The 15,072-nt window shown below is 44.3% G+C and overlaps 1 protein-coding gene across 1 annotated transcript in view; it reads right to left on the minus strand.

Moving 5' to 3' along the window:
- The window catches only part of cacng2b (calcium channel, voltage-dependent, gamma subunit 2b), a 41,429-nt gene extending 30,489 nt beyond the window's left edge, over positions 1-10,940 (minus strand). The window contains exon 1 of the mRNA XM_066707162.1: positions 8,938-10,940. Coding sequence (XP_066563259.1) covers positions 8,938-9,163 — 226 coding nt within the window. The 5' untranslated portion in view covers positions 9,164-10,940. The remainder of the gene's footprint in view (positions 1-8,937) is intronic.
- Positions 10,941-15,072: the final 4,132 nt, after the last annotated feature.

Genomic DNA, 15,072 nt, shown 5'->3' on the forward strand with positions numbered 1-15,072 from the left:
AGATGTCAGTGATATCAATGACAACAGACATGGGTGACATCAGTGACGTCAGCGATGTCAGCGACAGCGGTGACATCAGTGACAGCAGCGACATCAGTGATATCAATGACAACAGACATGGGTGACATCAGTGACAGCCGTGACAGCAAAGTCAACAGTGACAGCAATGCCGTGTGTGTGCAGTGGGGGCCAGAGCAGAGCATGGTTACAACAGCCTAGTTACAGTGAGGCAGCTAGAAGCACCAGAATTAGTGCAGAGTAAATCACAGTGAGCAACAGAGGGAGCCATCCAGGTTGGGAACAGATTAGAGCCCATAAAACAGTACACAGTGCAGAGTAATAACAGTCGTATTTTTAACATTAGGTAGAAATCTGTGGTCCTTATGTTTTTCTCCTCTGCCACACTTGTAAAATATGGGGGATGTATTTGGAATATTTTAGTCCAACATGCATATTATTTTGAGAAGCTCAATTCCTAGAAAACATTCTGCACCTACAAAAGAGATATATGGAAATATACAAAAAATAAAAAGAGTTTTACAATATTGTGACAGCTGTACACATCTTTGTCCCCACCAAAGTCTGTGCTCTGGTTTGCACTCTGTTGCAATGCCTACTAAGTCAGCTGCCCTTATGAATAACTAGCATGTATTTTTTAATTCATACTAGATGATTTTGTGATGCTAATATTAGTCCTCCTCCAAACCTGCCCCCACTGTTTTATATATTTCAAACAGGGGGACATATTTACAGTGTTTTTCAGTCTGTAATCCATAGCTGAGTTTTATGTGTTGAAACTATATGGATTTCGATGAAATGTAGCTTATAGGGATTTCAGAGTACGGCAATATTTAAATATATTTAAATTTATTTTAAACAGGTATGTGCAGAGACACTGTGTGGGGCAATGGCTCAACCCCCACCATTGCAGTCACTAACACACTTGCTCGGGGTGGCAGTGCTGGTGAATTCTCGACCCGGGGGGTGGTGCTGACAGGGTTGTGGACAATTCAGTAGCAGCTATTAATACAGCAGGCTGCAGCAGGGGCACAATCAGGCACTTGAACTGTGGACCAAAGGGGCAGTTCCCGCACCACATCACTGATTTTAAATGTACTAAATGGGGGCAGTTGTTTGGTATGTGAGAAATGTAAGGATCATACATTGTCTGGTATTAAAAGTGGAGGTTAGTTCCATATGGGTGCATACAAGTGCCTTCAAAAGAACAGGGGAGTACAATGATATACCGTGAGAAATGTCTCTAAGGCATGTTGACTAGTAATAAAGCACAGTGAAAGTCTACTGAACAACACTACACTGCACAACACGGCACTATACTGTACTACATTACACAGCACAACACTGTACTAGCCACAATGTAAACTAAAAATACATCAAATTTACTGTAAAATCTAGATGCTTCCTGGCAGCAGAATCATAATTATGCCTATAACCCAGGAGTTACTGTAAAGTGTCATACTGTGCAATTTTACAGCTAAAGTGTGTTTACAGTAATTATTCCAGTACCCTAGACAGATATGGAGGGAGGAGGTGCTTTTGAATACTTTATGACTCCTCCTGCCATTGGTAGTGAAGGCTCTTCCCCTTGTTCCACCCAGTGTATTGCTTTACTGGGACACTTAGCATCAGCACAAAGTGGGCCCATCCAGGATTCAAACCTACACCCTTCTATATCTGAAACAAGTGTCACACACACTGAGCCACTGTGCCAGCCTGCAGCACCAGGGAAGATATCCACCTGTGCTGGGTGATCCAGAGAGCAGGACAGAACTCCGATCGGTTCCCACAATGGCCGCCCAGCTTTGAGCAACTGATCCAGCTCCCCATACGTGGGAAACTACAGGATCTCCACGTCACAAGGCTGATTAAATGTCCTTATCTGAGAATGCGTTTTACTGTTAAGAATATAGTGACACACAAGCAAGTGTATAGTAAAGTTTTACAGTGCAGAATGAACAGCACATTAAACCTTTATAGTAGTGTGTCCAACCCTGGATCTGCAGTTTCCCCTTCTGTCTGCTGGTTTTCCTTCAGATGCTAATTGAGTCTTTAATTGGACTAACAAGCTTAATTTCCACCCTGTCTGGCTGCAGAGCCATTTGCTCCTCTGTATCTCACAGCCCCACTCATGCACATCCCCACCCAGTCTGAGCCCCTGTCCTGTATTTCTGAGCTCATTTCAAACACATTATAGTTTGCAGCCAAAAACTTCCAAACCTCAGGCCAGTACTATGTGCTTACTATGTGATTAAAGCTCAGCCAATGACTGGAATGAGAAGACATTTCTGTACTGGAGACCCTGCTGTACTGTACTGTACTATGCCTCTCCAGGACCAGGGCTGGAGACCCTGCTGTACTAAACTGTACTGTATATTACAGGTTTGGGAAACAATGCCGTTTAAGGATACCATGGTAAAAGGAAACGTCTCGAGCTAATTGTAACACAACAGACCCTTTAGGCCTGACCAAAAACCTCTCCACTGTACTTCACATCTGTGATAAACAATACCCTCACAGAGAGAGAGACAGAATCTAGAAATCCATGAATCAATAAACATTATTGATCTGCAGCTGTGTTTGTGGGTCACTGAAAGGAGCAGAGAGCAGCAGAAAACTATTGTATTTTGCTCTGCTTTTCACTACACTGCACTACACCACACCACACCGCACTGCACTATACTACACTACACTACACTATACTATACTACACTACACCACACTACACTACACTATAATGCACTATACTACACTGCACTACACTGCACTATACCACACTGCACTACACTACGCTACACTATACTATACTACACTACGCTACACTATACTGCACTACACTAAATTACACCACACTGCTGGCCCAGCCCAGTCTCCATGCCAACCGGAGCTCTGCCTGTTGCCTAGTTGCATCATCAGTCAGATGCAGTTAGCAGTGTCTGCAGGTTGATCCCTTCTGAACGCTGACCACAGTACATTTCTGCAGTGGTCTGTCTGTTCCTCCCCTATGTGTTCTCTGCATCACTCTACTTTTCCAGAGGTCTTGCACTGTGTTCTCCTCCCCCCATACAGTGTTAATTCCACTACCCCGCTCCCTCCACTGGCTCCCCAACTTGGCTCTCATCCAGTTCAACACTATGGCTCTCACCTATTGTTGTCTGGACCAGACTACTTACAGACCCTCACCTCTCCTTACACTCCCTCCAGACCACTGCTGTCCTTCACTGCCAGAAAACTCACTGTGCCTCCTCTCCACTCCCCTTCCACCAGAGCCTGCTCCTGTTCAACCCTCGCCCCTAAGTGGTGGAACGACCTTCCCACTGAGGTCAGGACAGCACAGTTGCTGACAGCCTTCAGGGAATTACTCAAGACACATCTGTTCAGACTGTACTTGTAATTTAGAAGCCTATTCTCCTGGGCTGCTAAGCACTTTTGCTTTCATGCACTTTATTAAGCTGTGCTCCCTTATGTTCCTGCATACTTATGTACTATTACTACTACTACTGCTACTAATATTACTACTACTACTACTACTACTATTATTACTACTACTAATATTACTACTAAAACAACTACTACTACTGCTGCTACTACAAATAATAATACTATTATTACTAGTACTAATACTATTACTACTAATATTTCTACTACTACTTCTAGTATTAATAATACCTGGCATTTATATAGCACCTTTCATCTCCAGAGATCCCAAAGAGCTTTACAGTGGGGAGGAAAATCACTCACTCCATCTCCGCCCTGCTGCATCACTAAAACTGGAAGTGCACTAACAACGCGGTTCCAGCGTTCATGGGTACTGCGAGTTTCACATTGTTTTTCCTCTGTGTGAGTGCACATGTAGTGCCTGAGAGCCACTGGTTCAAGCCACACTCTGACTGGGGAGTCAGTTCACAATGTTGACCTGCAGGGCATTTTGCCGCAGTGGAGTCCAGGGCTGCTCTTGAGAGAGAGAGGGACACAGGGCTGCAGGATTCCTGTGCCTCTTGAGTCCCCAGGTTCTTAGTGCCTGGGACACACTGACTCTGTGAGGCACTGAACACCTGGGACATTTTAACTGGTTTAACTTACAAAACCTGGATGTTTGCAAGTGCATAATATAATTGTATATTTAACTACTAAGCTCTAATTGGGCAAATTAATAGTTCATTGAAGTAACTGAGCATTTGGCTGCGGCACAAAGTGGACACAGAGTGGGGACCCTGGGACCAGGGCTGAGAACCACTGGTGTACAGGACTATGGGCAGCTCCAGGCCTCAGGGGGTCAGTGAGGCTCCCGGGGGGGGTGGGGTGCTGACTCTCTGATTCCCATAGTGACTCCCAATCAAGCACTGAACTGGGACCTGAGGAGGGGGGTGTGGAAACCAGAAGAGCCCAGAAGCTTCAGCCCCAGAGGACTGCAGAGGCACAGCCCACACACACACAAATCTCTAAAGTTCACAGTAACTTACTGGCAGTGTTGCGCAGAGTTGTCAATAAGTCACTGTAATTATGATTAAGAGGGGAGTAACTTGCAAACTGTCGTACTGTACAATTTTACAGCAAAAGTGTGTTTACTGTAATTATTCTGGCACCCTGCTGCTGGAAAAGTCAGTGAATTTGTAGTGTTTTATAAAGACACAGTTCGAGCACTATTGAATCATACACAAGTTTCTGACTCCTTTGCCCCAATTCACTTCAGCATAAGATTTTCATCTCATCATCGCCCATTTCACTAGGCCATTCAGCACAAACTTGGGTTGGCCAGGATTCCAACTTACACTCTTTCACTTCAGAAACAAGTGTTGCAGCCATTGATCCACTATACTAGGGTCAGGTGGTCAAGACACATCTGTTCAGACTGTACCTGTAACAAAGCAGCCTAATCTCCTGGGCTGCTCAGTGTTCTTGCTCTTATGCACTTTATTTAACTATGCTTCCTTATGCTCCCGCGTACTGATGTATTGTTAGCACTTCTATCGTTTGACTGCAACTTCTCCTATTCCTCCCCTTCCCTTTAGCACTTACCTATGACTTAATTATATCATTGTCAGCACTTCTTAGCTCATTGTACTAGAATGTGTGCATATTGTATTTCGTACTCATTGTATTACTGCACTTTTGTAATGTAAACTTCAAAATGTTTCTTGTGTAAACTGTAAGTCACCCTGGATAAGAGTGTCTACTAATCAATAATAATAACAATAATACATTGAATACTTTTACCAGTTACACTACTACACTGCAGTCATACCCGTGTCTGTATCAATTACACTACAACACTATAGTCACACCTGTGTCAGGAAATTAGGTTCGATATCCCATAATACTACATGCAGCTCTACTCCCGTGCCTATGCTGGCAGTGCTGCTGACAAACCCTGCTCTGTCCCTGAGCTGTAAATTAAAAACACAAACGATCCCCAACACACAAGTCCAATCAGTTCCCACAGTCAGTGCTCAGCTCTCAAGGACAGATGTGGAGCCACAGTTTTCGAACTTTCCTCGGGCCAGTATCCTCTAATCTGGCTTGAATGACTCCAGTGCCAGTCAGCGAGCCCAGTCATTATTTCAGCACAATATGTTAGCTGCATTTGGACCCATACGTGGGAAACTGCAGAATCTCCACCTTACCCTACTGCTCTATTCCCACCACGGCCACCCAGTTCTCAGCGATAGATGTGCCTATTTGTTTGCAGTGTTGTGTACAGGACAGAGTTCTGCCAATCAGGTGGGGTTAGTACAAACAAAGATATATGATTCCTCCCACATAACCCTGCTCCTCATGATGGCTAGAATGCTAAACATGGACCTCAAGACTATGCCCTCCCCATCAAATATTTCCCCCTCAGAACAGCCCTGGGTACAGTGTAATTTAAAAAAAAAATTGACTTCAAACTGTTTATTCTGTGTTGAGAGAAACATGAAAATGAATCAGAACTTAAGTAAATGATCATAAATAAACAATATTCACCCAGTATGTAAGTGTATTTAAAATCCTGTGGAAGTCTAGCTAGTGGGAGACTGTGATACAGTGGCCGGCTCTCTGTGGTCTTCAGCCTTCCTTACCCTGTGCTGTTTCAATTCCTTCACACAACACACTTCAAAACATGTAACTGTCCCTTGTGTACTGTGTGTTGACAGCACCAGTGGAAGAGGAGTAGGAATCAAACTAAATACATACATTTCCTGTTGCCTCTAAGAGTTGCATACCAGGTTTGAAGCAGTGAGTGGAGTGTGGAATCTGTTTTATATTGTGTTGATTGTTTGTTAGCCAATACAATCTGTTACACTTGTATATTAATCAGCATTGAATGAATCATCATGAATATTAACTGATTCCACCAATTTTATCCTATATATGGACTTTTCATTTGTTCTGTCTCTAAGTCTTGACTGGTCAATGGGCACTCAGGGCTCTGAACTATCTCTATATATTAGCAGACACTGTTATTCAAGGTGACTTACAATATCACATTATGTTTACATATGATTACCCATTCAAATAGCTGGGGCTTTACTAGAGCAATCTATGAATAACTTCCTCAAGGGTCCAACATTATTGCCCCCCCCACCTGGGAGTTCAGAACACTAACCACTAGTCCACATGGTCCTATGTTTCTTTACGTTATTTTATTATCTAATTATCATATTTGTGATTTGATTTAGCCATTTAATATTGTTTTCCTTCAATTTACTTATCTATGTCAATTTATAACATTATTTATTTCACAACATCCCCCTTGGGGCTGCAAATGTCTGTCACCACATCTTCGCTTTGTTCTGATTTCCCTTAACTGCAATGTTGCCACAGCGTTATTTGGCTAGCTGGGCTCTACCTCAGTTTCCACTGCAGGTCAGGTCTGCACTCTCACACTATGGGTCCCAACAAGCAGGCCGGATCTGCAGTCATGGTGGCCACAGTGTGCAGTGTGTGTGTGTGTGTGTGTGTGTGTGTGTATAGGTGTGTATGTCTCTTTCCATGTGGCTTTCTCTCTCTGTGCCTCTCTCTCAGTGCAGGAAGTCCACAGTTTCCAGGGCCTCTCATCTCACTGTGCCCAGGTCAGTGCTAGCTGTCTGGCTGGCCAACAACGAGGTGTGGGGATAGGTGCTCCTGACCCAGGTCAACCTGGTCCCCATGTGTGTTGTTAACCAACCAGAAACAGTTACAAGAGCCAGTTATGGTTCTAATCAGGGCAGCCATTTCAACTGAAGGAGTCAAGGCAAACAGCCCTGATAAATGAAGAGAGCCAATCAGATTGTGCAAACACAGGCCCATACATCTCTGTGGAGGACCCAGTACACTGGCATCCCTTCTCACTGTTACTAACAACAACAACAACAACAACAACAACAACAACAACAACAACAACAACAACAACAACAATAATGATAGCATCGCTTTACTGGACAATGATTTGTTGCAGCTGTTATTATGGTGTTATGTATTCATTGTTTGCAGTTATTTATTGATTGCTATCTATAGTTGCTGTTTACATAGTGCTCTATATGGTTACACATTGCCGGTGTTTCTGCACTGAGCCAGGGTGAGCCGGAGACAAATCCCCTTTTTGGGTTCTATTTCATGGACAACAGAGCCTTTGGTTTGATTTGGTTTCATTTCTTTCTGAATTGGCAGATGTCCTTTACCCTGTCTGTATACATCCATATGCAAGTATGTGTATCCCAAGTTGTCTCTCTCTGCCCATGCTTTGATGACATATTAAGTCTACATGAATTGGTCTCCTATTTGCTTAACCAAAGGGCATCACAGCACAGAACTTCAATTAATAATAATAATAATAATAATAATAATAATAATAATAATAATAATAATAATAATAATAATATAAACCCACTGCCAAAATGTAGTTCTGTGTAAAAGCTTCCACAACTTTTATGCAAACACATACAAACGTGTTGCATTCTTGCGCAGAAACAGACAGACACACTGCAGAGTTTACACTGGTCAATTTTATTATTATTATTATTATAACGTTAGTATGGGCTCTGTGTCTGTTTCAAAGAAAACCCGTCGTTTTCATCATCAGTGGTAGAATAAAACAAACAAACCAACAAACAAACAGACCATGGTAATTTTTTCTGCTACTATCTCAGTCACTGTATCTTTATATAAAGCGTCCCTTACCGCCTCCTCTGCTCCAGTTGTACACCACGCTATACGGCACAGTACACCATTTCAGGCCTGCTTCATCGGTACACTGGATGTATATCTCACTCTCATCAGCACAAGGCTTGGGTTAGAGACGATGCAGCCAATATATAACGCCACATAACTTATATATACAGTACCGTGAAGCGGGGCGGGGTCAGGAAGTGAGAGAGTGAAAGAAAGAGGGAGAGAAGGGAATGGGGCTTGGAAAAAACTCTCTCTCTCTCTCAAATTCAAATTCAAATTCAAAAACAAGCTTTATTGGCATGATATGTTCTCTCTCTCTCTCTCTCTCTCTCTCTCTCTCTCTCTCTCTCTCATACACAGCGTCTTCCCCGCTGCAGCTGCTGCTGTACAGTGTTGATATCTACCGCCAGTTGTGTTGGATAAGACTTGAACGCACACCAGTAGGGCCATTTGTCTGTGCTTAGAACTCTTTATTGCATTCGTGTAGGGTGGTGATGGTGGATGCCAAAGCCTTCAATACGGAAAAGAAGCAGGAAGGGGGGGTTAGGGTTTGAGTGGGTGAGTGACAAGTGAAGCCTCCAAAGATGCAGGCGCCAAGCAGAAACTCCGCTTCAATAAATGCGTTAAATAATAAATAAATACATAAATACATAAATAGGCCTACACATACAAACACATTCGAAAAAAACACCATGGCAAAACCACAATACATTTTAGCAAAGATTCCCCTTCTAACATCTAACCAATTAACCAATTAATTAATTAAAGACCGTTAATCAGGTCCGTTACCTTCTAAGCAACACGTCCTCCAGAGCCCCGAGTGAGTCATGACCTCCTCGTTCTTCTTACTGGTCTCGTTCTCGCTCACGGACTTGGTCTTGCAGACGCCCCGCGAGTACAGCCAGTAGTCCGTGCCCACCGCGATGGTCATGAGGCTGAAGGCGGCGAAAGCGCCCACCGTGGTCAGTAGCATCTGGACGCCGCGGTCAAAGAGGCCCATGTTCCCGCATTCCATGAAAGGGGGGCCCCCTTTCCGCTTGACGTATAGGAAATAAATATTTGACGGCTTAAGGGGACACGCACAAGGGAGAAAATCAAGAGTCTCGCTTGTGTAAAATAATAATAATAAAGAGGTGGGGGGAGAGGGGGGTAAAGGGAGGTGAGACGGGCGGATGTCTTAGGAAGTCGCGAAAGAGGGAGATCTGAGCAGCGGGGGGTGGGGGTGGGGGTTTCCTTATATATCGATTTGTCCGGTTGGGGTCTTAAGGCGCTCGGTGACTGCAAGGCTGACACCGACAGGATGCCCGACACACCACTGTGTCTGCAAAACTAAGCTATCACTACTGCTGCTACTATTACTACTACTGTACTATTACTACTACTGCTACTACCAACACTGTTGCTGCTACCACCGCTAACAACCTACCCCTACAGGTGCCGCATCTACTCGCTGAATTCACTGTCAAAGAAAGACAAAAAAAATCTTAACAGGTAGACTAGACCCACCCGGTATTAATTTATTTCGATGTAAAAATAGAACACTGAGAAAATAGCATCATAGATTAGTATTTTTTTTAATTTATTTGAATTCACACTCAGAACCCCTGTAGGATTTAATAAGCGGTGTTGTCTTCTCGACAATCCGGCCTTTTTCCAAGTAGAAGCCCCGGACGGATTAACGGTTTCTCGGTGACTTACTTGCCAATAGAAGAGAGACTGTGTGGACTGGTCGATTTGCGCTACATATATAATATAGCCTATACAGGTTTAAAATTCGCCTGGGTTGAGGTTTGTGAATTGGCTAAATTTCCTATCAGTAACGTTAAGAAAGAACAAAAATATATGTATAATAATAGAAACGCTAAATTGGTACTATATATCTATAGCTCTGTATCAGTACGTCCGTCTGTCCGTCGCTCTGTCTGTCGAGTTATCTATCGGTCTCTGTTTTCTAGTTAACGGGAGAGAAGAATGAGGCAGAGAGGGAGAGAGAGGCAGGGTCGGGGGGGAGCCGAGGGTTAAAGGAAAAGCGTTATAATAAAGAAAAACAGAAACGTACTGAGGGGAAGCGAAGGAAAGGTCGATCGAATAAAGCATTAATAATAGCAATTATAATAGCATTAATAATACCATAATAATAATTAACTAAATCTTCCACCCGATCAACTCAATTATATAAATAAATAAATATATAGGCTATTTGCGATCAAACAACACCGCAAAGAAAATTAATATCCAAATCAGTGAATGAATGAGGAGGTGGTGGAGCAGGGGATAAAATAAGGGAAAATAAATAAATAAATAAATAAAACAAATATTTAAATAAATAAATAAATTGAGGAGGAAGGGTAAAAAAAAAAAAAAGAAACAACGGTTAGTTTTCCTTTTTTCTAAAATTCCGGTCCCCTGTTTCCATATGTATACTCTAGCTCCGAGAACGGATTCGTCGAAAATGGGGATCTGCGCTGAGAAGAGCCGACGATCCGGGTAGAAGCGACTTCATCCGCGGCGACCAAGCGACCATCATTCGGCATCGAGCCGGGAGGAGGAGGAGGAGGAGCGGGCGCCGGTACAGCTCTCCGCCTGTGCCGCTGTTGCCGGGGCTTCTGCGCTGGAATCAACACAATCCGTGACACCGGAACCGCTACTCCCAGAACCGAGCTCCTGGTCCAGCCCTTGCGCCATGAAAAAAAATATTCTTTTCTGGTCTTCTATATATATCTATATATATATATCTATATATATAGATATATATATATAAAAAAATATTTTATCGTCCGCCGTCCGCTCCAGTGGAGAGGAGTGGAGAGAGGATTCAGAAAAGCAGGGGGTGTGTGTGTGTGTGATTGTGTGTGTGTGTGTGTGTGTGTGTGGGGAAAGAGTGGGGGGGGGGTGTTGAGAGAAAGAGAGGGGAGGAGGAGTAGAGAAGGTAGGGGAGAGAAAAAAAAATACACAAGCACAAGAGTAAATCCACGCCACGGCAAGAGCCCTCAGCACCCTCAAATCTCAGCGAGCCGAACCGTGGAGGGAGATTACCGAAGATCCCAGTCTTGTCAGTTCGGGAGGCTCGGCGGAGCGATGGTGGATCCAGGCGTGGATTTCGCACTAAGGCCCCCCTCCCCCTCCAACACCACCACCACCACCACCCCCACCAGCCCCCCCCCCCACCCGTGATAGAACACGCTTGCCCAACAAGTTTCCTTTCTTTCGAACCACGTCTCTCTCTGTGTCCGTGGGTAGAACCCGCTGCTGGTGACTGAAAGCGAAGCTGAGAGATACTGAAGAATTTCGAGGAGGGGTTGTGGGGGGTGTTGCGGAAGGTGTGTGTATGCGGGTGGTGATCCAGTGGAGATTGGGCTATTATTATTATTATTATAATAATAATAATCATAATTATTATTATTATTATTATTATTATTATTACCTGGATTATTGAGGCACGCGATAGTGGCTGCAAACCGAACCCCACTCTGATTTTATTTTTTTATTTTTTTACTTCCGCACCGTGTTATCCCCCGCTCCTCTCTCTCCTGACTTCACTTGAATACAATCAGAACCAAATCTAGGATTGTGTGTGTCTCTCTTTACCGCCCTCCCTCCCACTCTCTCCGGTGTCTCCGTCAGACGCCTTTCATATTTGCAGACTCCTCGAACTGACATCCCTTAGTTTATTTTACTTCGTTGTGTCTAACCCTCGTTTTCCGTTTGGATTATGAAATGTCCGGGTTTCTTTCATCCGGACTCGTGTCTGATCTGGCAACAACTGATCTTGCAGCTTTGTAAATAATAATAATAATAATAATATGTAACCTCACACTCAAATGGAAAGAGTGTTTTCAACGATTATGTTTATTATTATTATTATTTATCCAAACCAATTTCTACTCTCTCAATCGCCTTCAGCTCCCGTCTCTATGCAGTAAAGCGACATCGGCAAACCGAATGGAAACGCCGCACAATTGCTGCCGGACTGTGCAGCGGTGGGGTCGTGCACCCGGTCCTGTGTGTGTGTGTGTATCTGTCTGTCTGTGTATGTGCCTGTGTGTGTGTCTCTCTGTGTGTCTGTATGTGGGGTTGTGGTGCTGAAACGGACAGCTCCCCTCTTCAGCTGCTCTATACGGCACACGGCCGCCTGCGCTCCTAAGCGTCACATTTTGAACTGGAATTCCGACGTCCTGCCTTCCAACTCGTTTCTCCTTTGCAAGCCGTCTGTCCGTGTGAGTATGTCTCTATGTGAGTGTGAGTGTGTGGGTGTGTGTGTGTTATTGTGTACGAGTGTAAGTTTGTTTGAGTATGTGTTGAATGAAATAAAATAATACCATCCGTGTGATATGGGAAATATAGTCTCTCTCTCTCTCTCTCTCTCTCTCTCTCTCTCTCTCTCTCTCTCTCTCTCTCTCATATTAGGTACCAAACCCTCCACCCCTCTCTCCCTCTCTCTGCCTCCACTATGTAAAACAAGAAAAAACACACACACTCACTCTTACACAGTCACACAGCCCTGTGAAGTACAGTACAGTACAGCCCCCTTAAAAAGCCCCAATACAGTCCCTGTGCAGTGAAGAAAAGTATAATTCTCACTCACACTCACACAAATACATTTCTGTCAGGTCGAGAGCCGGGAAGTGTGTCATGGGAACATCACCCTGCCCATCTGTCCTCACTATTGTGTGAAAGTGAAACCCTTCCCCCCTAATATCATCAGTAGCCCCCTAAAAACTAGCACACAAGCCAGATCAGATCACCCCAACCTTGAAGGAGGAACCAGGGAGAAGAGAAGGACAGACAGGTGGACCCCACTTATTGCAACATAATCCAAATTTTCTCCTTCCCCCTCCCTCCCTCTCTCTCTCTCTCACTATCTCTTTTTCACTCTATGGTTGGAATGGTTTTTTTTTCAGTGGGTGTTTGAAAGACTCAGGATATGATTATGCCAGCCAGTGTGTGAGAGAGTATGCATGTTGTGTGCATGAGTGAGTGTGTGTGTGTGTGTGTGTGTGTGTGTGTGTGTGAGTGGGGGCTAGAGCAGAGTGATATGAGTGAGGGGTGGTTAACTGAAATGGACTGAGACTAGATTGGACTCTCCAGCTGCAGAGTCTGCTTCTTATGTCCTCTGTCCACAATGCAGGGAAGGACTTAGAGAGAGAGAGAGAGAGAGAGAGAGAGAGAGAGAAAGAGAGAGGAAGAGTGAGAAAATGTTGGATAGGGAGAAAGAAGGAGAAGGGGAGATGGAGAAGTTGGGGAGAGCTACAGTGCACTACAGTACAGCAGGGTCTCCAGCTTTGGTCCTGGAGAGACACAGTCCAGTATGTGTGGTTTGTGTCCCAGTCTCAGTTAGTGTGTATTGGCTTAATTAGTAAGGATGAGCCTGGCATGATGTGAGGAGGAGGGGGGATTCTGGATCAGCCCAGGGTTTGTCTCTGGCTGTCAGTCTGTTTACTGGAATTAAGCAGACAAACAGATTTGTGAGCCATTAGCTACAGATTACAGCTGATTTGGGAAAAGAACAAGCAAGTACACAAACACAGATGCACAGACACACAAGCATACAAACACAGACACAAAAACACACTCACACACAGACACACAAAGACAAAATAACTCAGACACATACAGACACTCAAACACAGAAACACTCAGACACACAACTCTCTTCCTAGCCCTCTCTCTCCCTCTCTCTCTCTCTCTCTCTCCCTCCCTCCTTCCCTCCATCCATCCTAAAGACACAATTCAGTAACCTGGTTTCCCCTGCCCCAAGTCTGTGTTGTGTAAGTCTTTCAGATTGTTCTACGTTGGTTTCCGTAGAAAGACAATAGGGAAAACGTCACACAAAGTGCAGAGTCAGCAGGTCCTGTTCCCATAGAGACAAGTATTGGTGTACAGGAAGAGTGAAGCAGGAATTCTGCCCTTCTTCCTGAATCCACACACACACACACACTCTCAGAAACATACAGTCTCACACTCACATAAATACACACACATACATGCACACTCACACACACAGACACACACACACACTCTCTCACTCTCACACACGCACTCGCTCACACTTACACTAACACACACACACACACACACACACACACACACAATTATACCTCCCTCTTTCCCCTTTCAACTCTCTCTCTCCATCTCTCTCCCCCTCTCCCCTCTCTTTCTCCACTCCCCCTCTTCCTATACCACTCCCTGACTCTCTCTCTCTCCCTGTTTCTCACTGAGGTTAGGTGCATTCCCTAAAGCACTGAAAACACAGGTGATCCACAAAATAACGAATAGCATTATACTGTATTACACACACTCACACTCATTCACCCCGCCACACACTCTCTCACTCTCTCTCTCTCTATCATACACACACTCTTACACACAAACACACTCGCACACTCTGACATACTCAGACACACATACCTTCCCTCTCTCTTTCTTTTGCTGTCTCTATTCTCTCTGAACTCATTCACAAGGAGAAGAAAGGACGCAACCCACTTTGCAGAACACAGCTGCCTGTCCTTAATACACTCCCCTCCTCTCTCTCTCTCCCCCCTCTCTATTTCATTCATTCTCCCCCTCTCTCTCACTGCCCCTCTACCCTACCTCACATACACCCCCTCCCTCCCTCTCACCCCTTCCCTCTCCTTCCTCTTTCTTTATTTCTCTCCCCGTATTGTACACTGTACAGTACAGTATATATCAGAACAGTACAGTGTATATCAGTACAGTACAGTGTATATCAGTGCAGTATAGTGTATCAGTACAGCATTTGTCAGGTGCTGCTAATCTAGGTCACCACCTTGCCCTGTTTCAAATGGCTGTGAAACTATCACAGAGCAACTCAGACCAACACAGTGTAACACGGAGCAACTCAGAGCAACACAGAGCAACTCAGAGCAGTACAGAATATGAGTCCCAAAAGAGGAGGTCAATTTT

The sequence above is a fragment of the Amia ocellicauda genome, chromosome 6 (genome assembly GCF_036373705.1).
Source record: "Amia ocellicauda isolate fAmiCal2 chromosome 6, fAmiCal2.hap1, whole genome shotgun sequence".
NCBI lineage: Eukaryota > Metazoa > Chordata > Actinopteri > Amiiformes > Amiidae > Amia > Amia ocellicauda.